This window comes from Chiloscyllium punctatum, chromosome 44, assembly GCF_047496795.1.
Source record: "Chiloscyllium punctatum isolate Juve2018m chromosome 44, sChiPun1.3, whole genome shotgun sequence".
Taxonomy (NCBI): domain Eukaryota; kingdom Metazoa; phylum Chordata; class Chondrichthyes; order Orectolobiformes; family Hemiscylliidae; genus Chiloscyllium; species Chiloscyllium punctatum.
In genome coordinates this window covers 44,931,979-44,951,934 of record NC_092782.1, presented here as the reverse complement: position 1 = coordinate 44,951,934, position 19,956 = coordinate 44,931,979, and the positions used below count along the sequence as shown (strand labels likewise).

The 19,956-nt window shown below is 41.7% G+C and overlaps 1 protein-coding gene across 3 annotated transcripts in view; it reads right to left on the bottom strand.

Moving 5' to 3' along the window:
• Positions 1–1,764: 1,764 nt before the first annotated feature.
• Positions 1,765–19,956, bottom strand: part of cdhr5-rs (cadherin-related family member 5, related sequence) — a 57,581-nt gene continuing 39,389 nt past the window's right edge. For 2 of the 3 annotated variants that reach the window (XM_072562802.1, XM_072562800.1), the window contains 4 exons: positions 19,799–19,877; positions 18,413–18,600; positions 11,546–11,566; positions 1,765–7,238 (listed from right to left, as the gene is read on the bottom strand). In XM_072562802.1, the coding sequence (XP_072418903.1) occupies positions 5,709–7,238; positions 11,546–11,566; positions 18,413–18,600; positions 19,799–19,877 (1,818 nt within the window). In that variant the 3' untranslated portion in view covers positions 1,765–5,708. The remainder of the gene's footprint in view (positions 7,239–11,545; positions 11,567–18,412; positions 18,601–19,798; positions 19,878–19,956) is intronic. The other variant, XM_072562801.1, reaches the window with a different exon arrangement.

Genomic DNA, 19,956 nt, shown 5'->3' with positions numbered 1-19,956 from the left:
TTGAGTTTTTTTGAAGAAGTAACAAAGAGGATTGATGAGGGCAGAGCGGTAGATGTGATCTATATGGACTTCAGTAAGGCGTTCGACAAGGTTCCCCATGGAAGACTGGTTAGCAAGATTAGATCTCACGGAATAAAAGGAGAACTAGCCACTTGGATACAGAACCGGCTCAAAGATAGAAGACAGAGGGTGGTACTGGAGGGTTGTTTTTCAGACTGGAGGCCTGTGACCAGTGGAGTGCCACAAGGATCGGTGCTGGGTCCTCTACTTTTTGTCATTTACATAAATGATTTGGATACGAGCATAAGAGGTACAGTTAGTAAGTTTGCAGATGACACCAAAATTGGAGGTGTAGTGGACAGCGAAGAAGGTTACCTCAGATTACAACAGGCTCTGGACCAGATGGGCCAATGGGCTAAGAAGTGGCAGATGGAGTTTAATTCTGATAAATGCGAAGTGCTGCATTTTGGGAAAGCAAATCTTAGCAGGACTAATACACTTAATGGTAAGGTCCTAGAGAGTGTTGCTGAACAATGAGACCTTGGAGTGCAGGTTCATAGCTCCTCGAAAGTGGAGTCGCAGGTAGATAGGATAGTGAAGAAGGTGCTTGGTATGCTTTCTTTTATTGGTCAGGAGTTGGGATGTCATGTTGCGGCTGGAGAGGACATTGGTTAGGCCACTGTTGGAATATTGCATGCAATTCTGGTCTCCTTCCTATCAGAAAGATGTTGTGAAACTTGAAAGGGTTCAGAAAAGATTTACAAGGATGTTGCCAGGGTTGGATGATTTGAGCTATAGGGAGAGGTTGAACAGGCTGGGGCTGTTTTCCCTGGAGCATCAGAGGCTGAGGTTTGCAAAATTTTGAGGGGAATGGATAGGATAAATAGACAAAGTCTTTTCCCTGGGGTTGGGGAGTCTAGAACTAGAGGGCATAGGTTTAGGGTGAGAGGGGAAAGATATAAAGGGGACCTAAGGGACAACGTTTTCATGCAGAAGATGGTACGTGTATGGAATGAGCTGCCAGAGGATGTGGTGGAGGCTGGTACAATTGCAACATTTAAAAGGCATTTGGATGGGTATATGAATAGAAAGGGTTTGGAGGGATATGGGCTGGGTGCTGGCAAGTGGGACTAGATTGGGTGGGATATCTGGTCGGACCGAAGGATCTGTTTCCATGCTGTACATCTCTATGACTCTAGAAAATCTGACATGGTTATATTAAATGGCAGGGAGGAATCAAGAATCTAAAACATCTGCACTTCATCTTAATTAATTGGTTCTTACATTCAGGGGATCCGTAGAACTCAGGTCTCTCATTCAGGATACCAACAAAGCATTGGTTACTGATTCAGGGGTCAAGGGTGCACTGGACTTTCATTGAAGATACGAGTAGTTTGTGTGGTAGAACACACAGACCACCTATTTGGAGAATATTAGGCATTTTTCTTAGTGAATCAGTTTCCCAAGTGAGTTATTGGAGCTGCTAAATGAACAAGCTTCAATTCTAGGACACTAATCTGAACTAAGAGAGAAGGACATCTCTGTTATGGAACACATTCTTACATGAAACAAAAGGTAGTAGCCACATCCTATCATGGCTTTTAAAAGCATGCCGCAAATTTTAGTGTTTGGTGTGAATGTTACAAATTTGGTATTGAAAGGACAGTGTTCATCATTATCTTTACCAATCCATACATGTACAGTAAAAGGCATTATTACAGTGGAGTTTTGTCACATTAAATTAGACCAATTCAGCGACGTGTCTTTTTATAACAGTTATTTATTCAACATTTTTGATTCAGTTGCAAATGACTGAGTCATATTAGACTGATTAAACTTAATTAACTGAAAGGAATTAATGATTTGCTAACATTGTATCTATCCATGATCTACAAATAAAGTTAGGATTTTGCAGAGGGCGCAAGAAGATCAGAAGACCAGGAAAGGCTTCATATTAAAGCTAAGACATTTCTGTTAGTACAATTTGTAACAGAACACACATATGTTCATAGAGTATTCCTGTTGTATTTGAAATAAATGTACTATTGATGTCTCTTTCATCAGAGGATAAACTAATATCTGAACAATTTCAACCAATTTTATTAATGATATACATTAAGTATTTGTTAATATCAGCTGCAGCAACTTTGAGTTTTAAATCGTTGTGGCGAAGAATTTGCTAAGTGTCCGAGGCTATGCATTTTTTTGTAAACAAGCTGATTTAGATACTTTTATGGACAGAGATCTTCCTCCTGTATTGTGAAATCTCCTTTCATTATTTCTTACAACATTATAAGTATATTTCTCCCACTGAATATATATGGTTCTACATTCCCATCTTTCCCCATTCAAATTAGTAAATCTTGTGAAACAACAACCAGTTTAATCTCAAATTGAAAGACATTAACATTAAAATCAAAACAAAAAACTTGAAATCTTAAAAATATAAAGTGCTTCAAAATTTAGACCAAATCAGTAATCATGTGAAAAGGGAGGATAGGTGAACATTTCACCCAGGATTTTGTGTCACTGCCCAAGTTGCAAAATGAGGAAATTGGAGGATTTAATTCTGTGCCTTTATGAATGAATATCTTGTAAATTCTAGACAGTGGATCTTGTTCTGATTCTTGCAACTTTCTGCTGATTTTAAAGTTTGATCTGAAAAGAACTTGTGTCATAAATAAGACCCAATTACACTTTTTTTTATTTCCTCCAGTCAGTGGTGCTGCTGCACAAGAGAATGGCAACTCTGCAAAGGAGCCCAATAAACTGTCATTGGTGGGGTCAACAATGGACTCTGTGGGAACAATTAGTGGCCTGAGGTTCATATTAGGAAGAAAGAAAAACTTGCATTTATATAGTGCCTCTCATAACCTTAGGCTGTCTCCAATTTCTACTCTCAGTTCCTTCAAAATCCTTGGATGCAAATCACCTGATCCAGTGCTCATCAACAGTACCAACAACTTCTGCTGCTTATCAGTTTTGAATCCTTCTACTGATTTAATTTCCTCCTGTTTCAGCGTGGCCTGGGCAACATCTGCTTCCTTGGGAAATACAGATGCAAAGTATTAATTTCATACCTCAGCCATAACTCTGCTTTATTGTGTAAATTCCTTTTCTCATCCCCAATTGGACCCTTTTAGTATTTTCTGTGCCTAAAGACGATACTAGGATTTCTTTTTATGTTAGCTGTCAACTTCTTTACATAATTCTTCTTTACTTCTCTCATTTGCTTTTTCACTTCCTTTGAACCTTTTGCATTCAGCTTCATTCACAATTTTCTCTACTGACAATTGTCATAAGCACACTTATTCTTCTTCATTATAGTCTTTCAATGAGGGAGCTGTGGCTTTGTTTGCTCTCCCTTTCCCTAATGAGAGAATATACATTGACTGTGCTTAAATATTTGTTCTTTAGAGGTAGCCTATTGTTCCTCTACAGTTTTCCCACCAATCTCTGGCTCCAGTCTATTCAGCTCAACTCTGTTCTTGCCCCAAATAAATCATTTCGCTTCCAGTTAATTATTCTTGTTCTGGATTGTTTGTTATCCCTTTCCATTGTCATCCTTAACCTTATTGTTCTTTAAGTGTTTCTCCATTGACATTTGATCTGCTTGGCCCACCTCATTCCCAAGAAAATGGTCTAGCATTGTCCGCTTTATTATTGGACTAACATATACTGCTATTGAACATTTGCCTCATTTAATCCTTTATCACTACCCTAGTATGTATTCAGATAATTAAACTCTCCCAAATACAACTGCCCTATAATGTGCGCATTCTTTCCATTAGTTGATGGCCTATAAACCGCACCAAGCAATGTAGTTGCACCCTTTTACACCATAACTCTAGTCAAATTGATTCTGTCCTTGAACCCTGTGAGACATTCTCTTTCTTCAGCACTGCAATCTCTTAACCAATACCATTATCTCTTCTTCCCTTTTTTTCTATTTTTCTTGAGCACTGTGTGTCCAGGAATATTTAACACCTATGCTTCCTAGAACTAAACCTCTGTTACAGCCACAGCCTAATAATTCCAAACGATAATCTGTACCGTTAACATGCCTATCCTATTTACTTCACTCAATGCATTCACATGCATTTACCGCAAGCCTGATTGAGAATATTTTAATATGTACTTTATTCTAATTCTAGTGCTACCAGAACAGAAAACCTATCAGTGGGCAAAATAGTGTCACGGATTCCTGCACTACCTGTCTGGTTCTGTTGGACTGTTTGGTGGTGGCCATCCATTCCTGGACTGCTCTAATGGTAACCATGTTGATTTTTGTAAAAGGCCACCTGATTCACTAATGACCTTTAGGTAGGGAATTCACTAGCCTTACCTGGTTTGGTCTACGTGTGACTGAAGACCCACAGAATGTGGTTGACTCTTGACTGTCCTCTGAGCAGTCAGGGATGGGTAATAAATGCTGGCGTAGTCAGCAACATCTGCCTCCAATGAATTAATTTATAATATGGCCTGCATGCCATTATCCTGTGGTGTGACCTCCTCTTAAAATGTAGTATCTATGTAGCCCACTGCACTATTGATGCATGATAGTGAATTCAGCTGCTGCTTGAGCTCTGAAACCAGGAGCTTAAACCTCTATGGTAATCTCAAATGGAAACACTTCTGTGCATGCGTTTATTCACAATTCCCAACATATCATAAGATTGAAATTCCATATGGGCAAGATGCTTTCAACCTTGAGTTTACTTTTGGATTTGAGATTAGAGAGAAAAAAGTAGAACTATTCATCTTACTCATCAGTCAGCCTTCTTTTCCTGTGCCTATAAATTAGAAACTTAAGGCTCAGAGTAAAAACCAATTTCAACAGGGTAAAAGTGAAAAATGCAAAGGAACACATCCTTTGACTCCTCATCTAACTCTCTAAACTCACAAACACCACAGAACTCTGTTCAAGTTGCACAAATTTCACAGTCGAATATAAATTATCAATCCAACTTCAACAATCAAGATGATTGACACAGTCCAGGAAAAAAACAACCAATTTTATCAGAACTCCATCACAGTGTGAATGGTTTACTGGACGCAATGCAACATCTCCAAGGCTTCTTTGGCAGAACCTACTACCACTTGGATGAACAGAGTAGCAAATGCACGGCAACAGCACCACATCCAGACTTATTTTCAAGTTACATGTCATGCTGAAATGGAAATAAGTCATTGTTTTTGTAACTGGTTTTTAATTCTAAAATTTCTTGCAAGGTGACATTGTGGGACTATCTTCCCTGCACAAACTGCAATTCAAGAAGATAGTCACTTTCTCAAGGCCAACCATGGGTGTGCAAGAAATGCTGTCCTTACCAGCAGTGACTATTGCCCAGGAATAAATTACAAATTTTCTCTTTCAGAAGGTGAGCTAGGTTATATCAGTTCTAATCATATCCCTAGCTTTTATTGAATTTATTGAATTCTTTTTATCCTGCAGAAAATCAAACCTTTTCATAATGTAGGTCTTTTAACAGATCTTTTAACAGCACTAAAGCTGCAAGAATACAGGTTAGAGGAAGAAGAGGGTCTTGAAGAAATGGATATTAAATCTACAATCTGAAAGGTGAAGGCAAGGGATCTTCACACTGCACATGGTTAGGGCTTTGCTTTTTTTGCTCAACATATCAGTAATTTGGGCAGCAGGGCTGGATGGAGGTGTGGACAGTTACAGTTCTTTCATCCTGTGTTTCCTAAAGCATCACCATATTTGTGGTGTTTTCCCCTAAAGTTACAGAACTGTCTCCTCTTTCAACAGCTGCTGAGTAATCAGTGTCTGTTGAACCCATTGGAACCAATGAACAATCTCTGACCATATCAGGTTCAGGATGCCTTGTAGCTTCCAGACTTATTTCTTTTGCTGCTGAGTCAATGCTAACTACCTCCGAGAGCTCTAAATCTGCTCCTGCTGCTGACAGGCTTCCTTTGCCTTCCAGTTGACCCTCAGTAGGTGTTTCTCCCTCTGGCCCCTTTATGGTTGATCCCTCTGCTGATGGATCTTCTGCATCCAACTGTGTGATTGACTGTCCCTCAATGGCCAGTCCTTCTGTCATGAGTTGCTCTGTACCATCTTCTGCCACGGGACACTTTGTGACTACCGCTGAAGTTTCTACAATTTCTTTTATTGTTGCTGTGTCTTCCATTTCCTCTGCTCCTTCCAAGACCTCTATGGTCACTCCTGTCATTGGACAGTAGAAAACAATGTCTTCTGATACTGAACACTCTGTGGCTGCTGGATATTCTGTTGTCATTTTCCTTGTCACTTGCAGCCTTGTAACCCCTGGATCCTCCATTTCCACTGGATTCTCAGTTTCCACATGATGCTGTACTACCACTGGATACTCTGAGGATGCCAGAGACATTGTTGCCACTGTATTTTCTATTTTTACTGGATGGTCTGTGGATGCTGGATACAGTACTTCCATGGGATGCTCCACTGTTACTTCTATCACAGGTTGTGTTTCAACTAATGGATGCTCTTCTGCTGCTGGCTGCTCTAGGGCTACTAGGTTTTTTGTCCTCACTGTACCTTCTGATATTGCATCTCCTGCCATTATATCCAATACACTTGCTCTTTTCTTGGAACATATTGTGTGCCCTTGTTCTCTTGATGTGGTTGCTGGATGTTCTTGTATTGCTTCAGATACCGATTGCTTTTTTCCTCTTGCGGTCATGAGATCTGCAAGACCTGTTGAAGATATTGAATATTCTTGTTCTTCTGTCATATATGCTTTAAGGTCTTGGTCTTCTGTTGACACGGAGCTCTTTATTTCTTCTGGCACAGTTCCTGCCTGCCCTGCTGCTTCTTGCAGAGTTTTCTTTATGATTTCCAATGGCTCCTTCTTACTTTCCCATTGTGGCCTTTCCTCCAAGCCAGACTTACCTGGTAATTGAAAGTTTACTTCTATCGGGCAATTGCTATTTACTCTCTGCTCCTCATTGTTACATTCTGTATATTGATGTCCAGCATCAGTGCTAATTTCCTCTGCCATTACATCAGCTTTAACACACATGAACTTGCAGGAAGTAAGTTTTCCATTCGTCAAGATGGGTTTGATGGTACACTCTTGTTCTTGAATTGGTGCAGCATCAAGCAGTTCATGTGAAATTTTTGCCTGATTGTAGGTGGCACCACCATTGTTTGACTCCTCATTGCAACTACTGAAGGCTTCATTTATATAGGCTAGATTCCTGCAGGATTGTTCTGGCTTGCTGGTGTTAATCTGAATTTTATTGAAAAAAAACAAAGAAGAAACGTTAGAAGAAAAAAGTATATCAGTTGAAAAAGTTTTATTTTTCTGTAGGTTTTTGTGCTTGGGAATTTGTTTTAATTTCATCTACATGCAATTTATAGTCAGAATAAAGATCCCAAAGCATTCATTTATATAATCTCCACCAGTTTAGAAAGAGCACATGTACGCTGCCATATCTAAACTCCCAGAGCAGATCTAGCAAGTGCTAGCTGCCAAGTATAGCATCCCCTACATTTCACTGTAATATTCCTTTATCTTCAAAACAAGAAAAGTGTCATCATCCAAAACACCGTTCCCCATGTCCCAACTTTCTTCATATCCTGTTCTCCCATCAACTTGCTAGCCAGTTCAGCAAGACCTTGATTTTGATATTTTCATCTGTTTCTAAGTCACTTCATGGACTTGCTCCTTGCATCTGTTCCAGTGTATCGTTCTTTATGATATCTGTGGGTGTGCATTCTGGCATCTGGAGTATTTCTTTTTTAATTCGTCTCACCATTGATGACCATGTTTTCATCAACCTATGCCCTAAGCTCTAGAATCCCTTTCCTCAACCTCTCCAATTCTTTATCTCTTTTTCCTCCATTAAAATGCTCCTTAAAGTCTCTTCTACCAGGGATTTAGTTATCGCCCCATCATGACATTTTACATATTTTGTAAAGAAAGCCAATCTGTCTTTAAAACATACACAAACTAGCATGCTCCCAGAAATCATATGACCACTCTTGGGCATTTTAACTGGTTCCGGAACAGCACTGTACTTATGACAGGGAGAAATCATGAGATTTTTTGAAATCCAATGAATACTTCCAAGGATTAACAGAAACACCTTGACAATGGTTTATCCTTGGAAATATTCATTGGATTTCAAACAAATCTCATGATTTCTTCCTGACATAAGAACAGTTCTGTCCCAGAGGCGTAAATATCACTTCTTTGCTCATCCAAACCTGACTATGGGACCATCCAAGCTAATGGTTAAAGTAATTGAATAATTGCTTTGACTAAAAGAGAGTGAATATAGATTGGCCCAGCCTTGGGGAAGCCAACACCTAATGTAGAAGCATCATTTGCAAGTTTTGGGATAGCAGTCTATTTCGGTTTTGAGGTGTAAAAGATAGGCTGTAAGCAACTTTTTTTTTGATACGGCCTGAAGCATTCACTTCCTCTTAGCTGAGTGGCAGAGGAAGACAATCCAGCTAAATGACTAAAGAAAACCCAAAAGAACCGCGTAAATGCTGGACATCAGAAACAAAAACAGAAATTGCTGAAGAAACTGATTGAGGCCAGTTTGAAGGAAGGGTCATGAGACCCGTAAGATTAACTCTGAGTTCTCTCCACAGATGCTGCCAGCCCTGAGCTTTTCCAGCATTTTCTGTTTTTGTTGCAGCTAGACAACTGCTGTATTGAACCAGGCCCACAACCTGCTGTGCTTTTCAAGGGAGGCAGTGGAGTAATGGTAATGTCATTGAACTAGTAATCCAGAGACCCAGGCTAATGTCCTGGGGTCATATGATTGAATCCCATCATGGAAGAAGGCGAAATTTGAATTTAATAAAATCTGCTTTTAATAGCTAGTCTAATGGCGACCGTGTAAGTACTGTTGATTGTTGTATGAACCCACCTGGTTGACTAATGTCCTTTCGGAAAGGAGATCAACTGTCCTTATCTCATCTGGTCTAAATGGGATTCCTGACCTACAATAACGTGGTTTACTTAACTTCCCCTGAATTGGTCCGAGCAAGATACTCAGTTGAAGAGCAATCGAAGAGGGACAGCAAATGATGGCCTTTCCAGCAATACCCACATCCCACAAAAAAAAGAAAAACAAAGGAGTCTTTGCTCAGTCTGAGACCTTTTCTGCAAAGTCCATCCGTGGAGCTAATCTCCAAGTATTCAACAACAGAAGCCATCACAGCTACTGGATTCTGTTTTACAAGTTTTCAACCCCTTCACTTCAGAAAGAGGATCTTCAAACAAATAATGGACCTACAATGATCTTAGAGACGGATCTTACTTACAACTTTATAACTAACTTTTATCCCTGCTCACTTTAAGTCTTCACACCTGTATTTTAGTTCATGACCTTATCACTTTTTACTTAATAATTTGAAGCAATTATGTAATAAACTAACCATTTATCTTGTGCAAAAAGCAGTGATGTTTGTTATTTTAAAATTTGAACACACAAAATAAAAGGGTCTGTAAATGAGCTGCATAAATTTGTAATTCATGGTCCACTCAATGAACATACATGGTGTGGTCATAATTGCCATACAATCACCATGTGTACTTGGTGTTAGGTCTTGATTCATAATGCTGCTGTGAAGCGCTTGGGTTGTTTTATTACATTAAGTGCAATATTAGCACAAGTTAGTGTTTTAAATGTTTTCTAATCAACCTATTCAAAAGATATTATCGCAGACTGCTAGAACAGGTGGAACTTGAACCCAGGCCTCTTGGCTCAGAGGTAGGGAAACTAAAACTGTGTTACAAGATCCCCAAGTTGATGTTTGAGTGTAAATATCTCATTGCACAGAGCCTCATTTGTTCGGACCATAGAGCAACAATCACATGCAATGCATGATTTTCCATTCCATTATTGGAAACATTTGGAGGGTTTTGAAGCAAAAATCTATTAATTTACAAAATTGGACTATTCAAGCTGTTTGCTTTGGCAGAGATCAAATAGCAATCAAATAGGAAGTTGGTCTCGATTCTACTTTCCTGTCAACCTGCAAGAATCTTCTAATGTAGGCTTAAAAATATTCAATCACCATGCTATCACTACTTTTGGGGTAGGTGTCTTCTATTAAGTAACATCAGTTTGAGAGAAAAATGATCTCCTCATTTCTATCATAAATGAGAGGACCCTTATAGTTAAATCAGTTCTAATCTCTCCTATAGATCTCTCCCTTCCGCATCTACTGGTTTTTCACCTCAGGAATGTATATGCAATCTTCTAAACTTTAAGACAGGCATATAAAAACTGTCTATTTTCCCTCATAAGAAGCCCTTCATCCTTGGAATCAGTTGAATTAACATTCTTTGCACTCCTTCTAATACTCCTTCTAATAAAAGATTCCTGAAGAAGGGCTTATGCCCAAAATGTCGATTCTCCTGCTCCTTGGATGCTGCCTGGCCTGCTATGTTTTTCCAGCACCACATTTTTCAACTCTGGTCTCCAGCATCTGCAGTCCTCACCTACTCCTTCTAATATGCTCATTTTCTTTCATAAATATGGGGACCAAAACAGTGCAAGACACTTCAAATGTAGTCACCAAAGACTTACATAGTTCTAGCAAAACTTACTATTTTATATTGGATTCCCCTTGCAATTAACAACAACATTCAATTTATCATCTTAATTACTTGCTGCACCTTCATACTACTTACAATATCTACACTAGGACACCCCTGATCCTGCTGTTAAGCAGAGTTCTGCAATCTCAGACTACTTCAAGTAATGTGGTTAGCAATGTAGACAAGTTCACATTTTCCCTCATTTTACTCCATCTGTTAATTTCCTTTTTGTTCATTTACACAAAGGGATTTAGATAGGTTATGTCCTCTTCACAACGTCCCTTTTTTTTCATTGTGTTGTCACCAACACACATTCAATCTCTTCATCCAAATCAATGACATAGATTGTAAATAATTGAGGGCACAGGGAATATTTTAATCCATAAATGAGAAAATTGTGGAATAGTAGTCTTGGGAAGTGGTGTCAGTTTAATATATAATTAAATGGACAGAGCAAGACAAAGGAATAAATGGACTTTTCACACTCCAGATCAGAAAAGATCATTCCGATCCTTCAGACTAACCCTAGTGTCATAAATAGTACATAATTTTCCATTGAATTTCTCATCAAATACCTGTGCAATTCCCCTTAAAATTATTGATGTGATTGGACTCAGCCACTTCTATTTGTAGTCCTTTCCAAACTTTCAACACCTTGGCAATGTTGTCTTTTTCTCTTAATTAGGTTCAATTTTTCACAGAAATCAATTCAAGAATCCTTTACAATATAAATGGATTTGATTCCGAGTTGTGTTCTATTGTGTCTAACCGTTGACTCAACTGAGAAATGAACAGTTGAAATCCAACAAACTCAGTGGAGCCTGAATTTCAGGGCAGGCTTCACTTTCAAACTCATAGCTCCACTGGATTTGGTGAGTTAGGCACACAGCCACCCAACTTATTGGTTCGTCTTTTCTAAATTTGAACCCACTGAAAGACAGAAACAAGAATGCACAACAATCCCACACACTCACCAGCTGGAACCACTTTAACCTCTGAGAACAGCAGGTGGTGAATAAAAAGAAAATGAGGCAAGGAGAGAGAGAAAATGAGTCAGTTTGTTTTTTCCTCAGAGACAGTTCAGCACTTTAAATACATTTTTGACAAAGATTTGAATAGATGCATGTAGACAACAAATGTGTTTTTTTCCAACTCCTCTCAAACAAGTTAGAATAAGTGACCTGTCTCCTTTACAGACCTTCTAGCCTTAAGGTTACCATACTCCACAAAGGTCTGTTCTGCACATTGCCAGCACGGAGTTGGTGCCAAAGGAAGTATAATTCACCAATTTTCAATGCAAATTGGTGTTCAGTGGTTGCACTTGTCTATATTTACTATGTGGGCCCATCTAGTGTTGGTTAACTTGAAAGGTTTTGTTACATTTTTTTGTAACAATACGTTTTTATTGGATGCTGCGTTAATAATTTCCTTCGCAAGAGAAAAGATTTTCAACTCCTAGGGAAGTATAGGCCAATATTATCCATTTTATATCAGTTACCATGTTCTTGTGGGTTAGTGATGTTCATCTGCCCTTCCTTACCAAGTGGCCTATTATGAATTGATAATTTTATACTCTGTTCCTATGCATTGAAGAGACACGCACAACTTTAAATCATTCTCATTCAACTCTACAAGTTTTTAAATTGTTGTTTCCAAATAAGTCAGACTTGGAGTCATAGAGATGTACAGCATGGAAACAGACTCTTCGGTCCAACCCGTCCATGCCGACCAGATATCCCAACCCAATCTAGTCCCACCTGCCAGCACCCGGCCCATATCCCTCCAATCCCTTCCTATTCATAACCATCCAAATGCCTCTTAAATGTTGCAATTGTACTAGCCTCCACCACATCCTGTGGCAGCTCATTCCATACATGTACCACCCTCTGTGTGAAAAAGTTGCCCCTTAGGTCTCTTTTATATCTTTCCCCTCTCACCCTAAACCTATGCCCTCTAGTTCTGAACTCCCCTATCCAAGGGAAAAGACTTTGTCTATTTATCCTATCCATGCCCCTCATAATTTTGTAAATCTCTATAAGGTTATTCAAGTTCCCTCACATACTGGGATTTTAAATAAGGAAAGTCACAATACAACAGGAAATAAGACTAAAAGAAAATTACTAAAATCCATGGAACTACTTTTTTTTAAAGAAAACTTGATCTAGAAATTCAGTGGGACCATGATAATTTGGACAAATAAGGATCCTATATCAAGGCAGGATAGGAGGGTAGGTCTGGGGGGGGTTGCTCTTCAGAAGGTCAGTATGGATTTGACAGGCTGAATGGCCTCCTTCCACCCCAAACAAATTCTATGATATTGGCAAAGGTATAAAATGCCAGGCTCATGTCTGAAGTGGGTGTTAGGTGCTTGGCATATGTAAATAAGCCATTGTCTATTTATCAAAAGGTACATTCAAGTAGTCCTTTAGTAATACAGAACTTGAGTATTGATGAAAAAAAGATAGTCAAAGCCTTTAGTCTTGCATTCAAGAAAATACCTAAGTAAAGGGAAAACATTATTTATACTATATGAGAGGAGAATGCTGTTGCTTTGCAAATAAAGTCTAATTGGTGGAGCTGTTGCAATGGATAACACGCTGCTCAATGATGCCTGCCAGTTAACTGCTAAGCTTTCTTCAGATTTTAAACCAGGAAGGTGACATTGATTGGTCAAGTCTTTGCCTTTCGAAATGAACCTGGCATTGACTGTCACCTATTTTGCTGAGTTAATACAGCTGTGATGTGAGTGCACATTCTTTCTGTTTGCAATGAACACGGTCCCATGTAGCTTTTAGCACAATTAGGTGTGCCTCACTTGACGAGTTTGACTGACAACCCTAAATTAGCTAACAAACAGCAAATCGCTTCAAAGTTTTGCAACAAACAAGGTACCGACTCAACCTGCTTGTAAAAGGTACAATACAGTGTCTGAAATTAGATATGATTCAGCTATTGGAGAATGTTTGATAAATAATCCTGAGTCTGTGAAGAACTATACCGACAGCTTAGATTTGTCAAAATTTGTGTTGACTGAAAATTTAGGTTGTCACTCATGGACTTACATTGCTGATTTTTATACATATCTATGCTAGTAACAGAATAAAATCATAAGATGGCTTGCACTCAGAAGAAGGCTGTTCAGCCTATCCATGCTATGTTGGCTCTTTCCATGAATAACTCGGACGTCCCATTCCTCTGCCCTTTCCCCATGACCCTGCAATCACCTTTTTCTTTTGCCAATGACCTTAAATCAATATCCTCTGGTTTTTGGCCCCTGGATCAAGAGGAACAGTTTCTTTCTAGTTACTCTGCCTAGATCTTTTGGATGTTTGAATAACTTCATCATATTCTGGATTAGTGGTGCTGGAAGAGCACAGCAGTTCAGGCAGCATCCAAGGAGCTTCGAAATCGACGTTTTGGGTAAAAGCCCTTCATCAGGAATAAAGGCAGTGAGCCTGAAGCGTGGAGAGATAAGCTAGAGGAGGGTGGGGTGGGGAGAAAGTAGCATAGAGTACAATGGGTGAGTGGGGGAGGGGATGAAGGTGACAGGTCAGGGAGGAGGGGGTGGAGTGGATAGGTGGAAAAGGAGATAGGCAGGTAGGACAAGTCCGGACAAGTCATGGGGACAGTGCTGAGCTGGAAGTTTGGAACTAGGGTGAGGTGGGCGAAGGGGAAATGAGGAAACTGTTGAAGTCCACATTGATGCCCTGGGGTTGAAGTGTTCCGAGGCGGAAGATGAGGCGTTCTTCCTCCAGGCGTCTGGTGGTGAGGGAGCGGCGGAGAAGGAGGCCCAGGACCTCTATGTCCTTAGCAGAGAGGGAGGGGGAGTTGAAATGTTGGGCCACGGGGCGGTGTGGTTGATTGGTGCGGGTGTCCTGGAGATGTTCCCTAAAGCGCTCTGCTAGGAGGCGCCCAGTCTCCCCAATGTAGAGGAGATCGCATCGGGAGCAACGGATACAATAAATTATATTAGTGGATGTGCAAGTAAAACTTTCATGGATGTGGAAGGCTCCTTTAGGGCCTTGGATAGAGGTGAGGGAGGAGGTGTGGGCGCAGGTTTTACAGTTCCTGCTGTGGCAGGGGAAAGTGCCAGGATTGGAGGGTGGGTTGCAGGGGGGCGTGGACCTGACCAGGTAGTCACAGAGGGAACAGTCTTTGCGGAAGGCGGAAAGGGGTGGGGAGGGGAATTGCTGGTGGTGGAGTCTGTTTGGAGGTGGCGGAAATGTCGGCGGATGATTTGGTTTATGCGAAGGTTGGTAGCGTGGAAGGTGAGCACCAGGGGCGTTCTGTCCTTGTTATGGTTGGAGGGGTGGGGTCTGAGGGTGGAGGTACGGGATGTAGACGAGATGCGTTGGAGGGCATCTTTAACCACGTGGGAAGGGGAATTGCGGTCTCTAAAAAAGGAGGCCATCTGGTGTGTTCTGTGGTGGAACTGGTCCTCCTGGGAGCAGATCTGGCGGAGGCGGAGGAATTGGCAATACAGGATGGCATTTTTGCAAGAGGTAGGGTGGGAAGAGGTGTAATCCAGGTAGCTGTGGGAGTCGGTGGGCTTGTAAAAATGTCAGTGTCAAGTCGGTCGTTATTAATGGAGATGGAGAGGTCCAGGAAGGGGAGGGAGGTGTCTGAGATGGTCCAGGTAAATTTAAGGTCAGGGTAGAATGTGTTGGTGAAGTTGGTGAATTGCTCAACCTCCTCACCGGAACACGAGGTGGCGCCAATGCAGTCATCAATGTAGCGGAGGAAGAGGTGGGGAGTGGTGCTGGTGTAATTACGGAAGATCAACTGCTCTACATAGCCAACAAAGAGACAGGCATAGCTGGGGCCCATACGTGTGCCCATGGCTACCACTTTGGTCTGGAGGAAGTGGGAGGATTCAAAGGAGAAATTGTTAAGGGTGAGGACCAGTTCGGCCAAACGAATGAGAGTGTCGGTGGAATGAGAGTACTGTTGGGGACGTCTGGAGAGGAAAAAACGGAGGGCTTGGAGGCCCTGGTCATGGCGGATGGAGGGATAGAGGGATTGGATATCCATGGTGAAGATGAGGCGTTGGGGGCCGGGGAAACGAAAGTCTTGGAGGAGGTGGAGGGCGTGGATGGTGTCTTGAACGTGTGTGGGGAGTTCCTGGACTAGGGGGGATAGGACAGTGTTGAGGTAGCTAGAGATGAGTTCAGTGGGGCAGGAACATGCTGAGAAATTGGGTCAGCCAGAGTGGTCAGACTTGTGGATCTTGGGAAGGAGGTAGAACCGGGCAGTGCGGGGTTCCCGGACTAAGAGGTTGGAAGCTGTGGGTGGGAGATCTCCTGAGGTGATGAGGTTCTGTATGGTCTGGGAGATGATGGTTTGGTGATGGGGGGGTGGGGTCATGATCGAGGGGGCAGTAGGAAGAGGTGTCCTTAAGTTGACGTTTGGCTTCAGTGGTGTAGAGGTCAGTGCGCCAGACTACCACTGCGCCCCCTTTATCCGCTGGCTTGATGGTGAGATTGGGATTGGAGCAGAGGGATTGGAGGGCTGCGTGTTGTGAGGGTGAGAGGTTGGAGTGGGGGAGGGGGTCGACAGGTTGAGGCGGTTAATATCCCAGCGGCAGTTGGAAATGAAGAGGTCGAGGGCAGGTAATAGGCCAGCGCGGGGGGTCCAGGTGGATGCAGTGTGTTGGAGGTGGGCGAAGGGGTCCTTGGAAGGTGGGCGGGAATCCTGATTGTGAAAGTAAGCTCGGAGGCGGAGGCGACGGAAGAATTGTTCAATGTCACGGCGTGTATTAAATTCATTGATGCGTGGATGGAGGGGGATGAAGGTGAGTCCTTTGCTGAGAACTGATCGTTCGTCCTCAGTGAGGGGGAGGTCTGGGGGGATGGTGAAAACTTGGCAGGGCTGGGAGCTGGGATCTGGTGTGGGTGTAGAGCTGGGAGTGGGGGCGGAACATGTAACTGGAGTGGGTGTGATGGTGGGGGGAATGGGGATGGAGTCATGAGCAGGGGTAGTGTTCCCCTCGGGGTTCTGGGGGGGTGGGGAAAGTGACAGTGGGGTCTGTGGGGGGCATGTCAGCAGAATGCAGGTGAGTGGCGCTGGTGGGGGCAGAAGTGGTGGTGACCACGGCAGTAGGGGTGGTGGAAGTCACTGAGCATGTGGCATCAGCAATGATGTGAAGGGCGGAAGTGATGTCACGTGTGATGCATGAGGAATTGTGAGGGGTGGAAGTGCTTGTGGGAGTGGCCATGATGGGGGCGGAAGTGACATCATCAATCAGCGTTGGGATGGCAGCTGCATCAGCCGCATGGCTAATGGCGGAATAGATTACTTCATCATATGCCTCAACCTTCTCTTCCCTTAAGAGAACAACCTTAGTTTCTTCAATCAATGCACTTAACTGAAGTCTCTTATGGCTGGATCCATTCTCATAAATACTTTCTACTTTCTGCACCCTCTCTAAACTCTCTCCTAAAGTACTGTACCCAAAATTGGACACAACACTCCAGTTCAATCTGAACAAATTTCTTAAGACTCCCCTCAGATACGCCTCCTAGAAGCGCAACCCAATCTAACCATTCTCTGGATAAACAAATTTCTTCCTGATTCCATCCTAGATTTATTGATAACTATACTATACTTTGGTCTGTAGTTCTGGTCTCCTTCACAAGAAAAAGCTTATCCATTTTGCAAATGATACAAAGCTGCAAAGAACATATGCAAAGAACACTGTACATAGGGATGTAAATTGGGTAAGTGATTGGACAACAAAGATGCTAACTCGAGCATAATGCAATAAGTGAAAGTTTGCATACATTCAGAGGTGAGGTTCAGAGGGATTTGGTTACTCATGTACACAAATCTTAAAAAGTTAACCTGCAAATACAACAAGTAATTTTAAGAGGAAGCAATGTGATAGTTTTTATTGTAAGGGGTTTGTAGTATAGCGCAAGGAAATGTTGCTGCTATGGTATATGGCTTTTTTGAGACCACACCTGGAGTCCTGTGTTCAGTTTTGTTGTCTGCTTATGAAAGGATTCTACAGACATTAGAGGGGACAACAAATGTTCACCAAACCCATTCTCCCTGGTACAAGAGGTTTGCTCAAGGCTGAGATATTGAATTGACTGGAGAACTCGACCTCCCTCCATTTTACACTTTACAGGCCCATAAAAGGTCAGCATTATTCATTAGATAGGACTTTGCCTATAATTTCCTGCACTTGTTCTGATCGCCGGAGTGGCTTGAAAAAGAATTTTAAGGAGTATTGTTTCCTTACTGGAGCTTGATTTTTCTTTTGTTTTTGCCTCAGGCATCAAGGAAGGGGAAAAGGGTTAGGAGCGGCACAGTAGTGGTTAGCACTGCTGCCTCACGGTTCCTAGGTGCCTAGGAACCTAGGTTCAATTCCAGCTTCAGGTGACTATCTGTGTGGAGTTGCACATTCTCCTTGCATTTGTATGGGTTTCCTCCCATAGTTCAAAAATGTGCAGGTTAGGCGACTGGTCGTGCTAAATTGCCCAATGTCCAGGGATGTGTAGGTCAGGTGGATTAGCCAGGGGAAATACAGGATTAGAGGGATAGGTTGGTGGGTGAGTCAGGGTGGGATGCTCTTCAGAGAGTCATTGTGGACCTGTTGGGCTGAATGGCCTGTTTCCATACTATAGGGATTCTATATAAGAGTCTGGTCATTTTCTGATTCATACAGTGCAGGACAGGCTTGATGAATTTTTAGTTTAATTGTAATAATTATTCTTCATTTATATATTTACTTTGCCTTAGTTTTCTCATTTTAAAAACATAATAAATTACAGCACCAAATGCCTTGTTTAGATATATCTTTTTACATACACAGAGAGGTTGAGACCACAGTATCTTACCACATTGGTATTTCGTTCTACTGCAACTGTGCTCGTTTGTCTATGTTGCTTCTGTCGACGCCTTAAGTTATATACAAGTAAGATAAATGCGACAATAAGGAGGAGGAGTAATATGGCAATGATTCCTCCCAATAATCCCATTTCTTTAGAGCTGTGCATCCTGCTTTCTTTGGGAAGTCCGGATGGAACTACAAAATAACAGGAGAAACATGTCATTGCATTACATAATTTGACAAAGGATGAATTTATCATCCATTGGTCTGAGAGCAATGAACCTTCCAGGGGGAAATATCCTTTTTTTTTATTTTTGTGCAAGATTTAGTTTACTTTCATACAGTCCTCACTATCATTAGAGTACACTTATGATTCAGTGCAGTTTTAAGCTCGGCCACCACACTGTGAAACAGACACTTTTGTAATTGGAGGATGAAAAATCAGTAACTGCTGGTCCACAGTTCTCAGTTTTCCAAAGAAGATTTAGTGTAGAAATATAACTATTGAGGAAAATGAAGACAAACCCAGAGGGCTGCTCCTTTAGGGAGAGATAATTGGTGCTGAGTTTAACCGGAGTCTCACCACACTTCAAGTGAGGGGTGAGGTTAAGAAGGCGGGACTTCATAGTAATTTCAGCCAATGCACGAATTTAACCTGCACTGTTAGCATCATTGTATATCACAAACCAGCCATGCAGCCAACTGAGCTAACACACTGCAGGATTTGCTGTCGGTCAGATTAGAGAACTCTGATCTGATGTTAAATAACCAAAGTCTCTGGTGGCCTTTGGCCTTCCGTTACCAGTGTGGGGGCTCAGGCCTGGCACAAACCATGCTGCAGGGCTTCCCATGAGATGTGGATAGTAATGGCTGGGTCCTCCTACCAAATGAACTGTTGCAAGTCAGCTTTAAATCCAAGCATTTCTTTATGAGCATGACCTAAAAGTTGATATCTACCAGGCTGTCATTTGCAAGGTGCACTGCATTAACTTATAAAGGTGTTTTTTTGACAGCACCTTCCAAACACATTGCCTCTACCAGCTGGAAGGACAAAGGCAGCACACGCATGGGAACATTATTACCTGCAAGAGACATTACCGAGGTCCATCTAGTTTGCCTTCTACCATCCTGCTAGTCACATGGGAAAACAAAAATTGAGTTGTTGACTAATCACATAAAAATGAACTTATATACCAAACAGTATGTAGCAGACCTAGATATGAGATGAGGAATGCTTCAGTAGCTGAGAGCTTTGAGCACCATAGTTCCAGAGTTGCCTGTTTCTCCCAAGCTTGGTACACTCACTGCACTTAATTTTTTGGGATGATTACCAGGTAATGCTACTTTGGTGTAATCATGGAGGAGAGATTGATAGTTTTGTTGAATGGCTTACCTGGCTGACTTGAGTGCAGAACCTCAACATTGACCTTGGTGCTGACCATGTCGCCTGATTCATTATCTGTTCCAACAATCTGTGCACATAGGTCAAATTTTAGTTTCTCTTTTGGAATGAAATATAAAAAGCATTTGATAACATATATTGTGAAAACT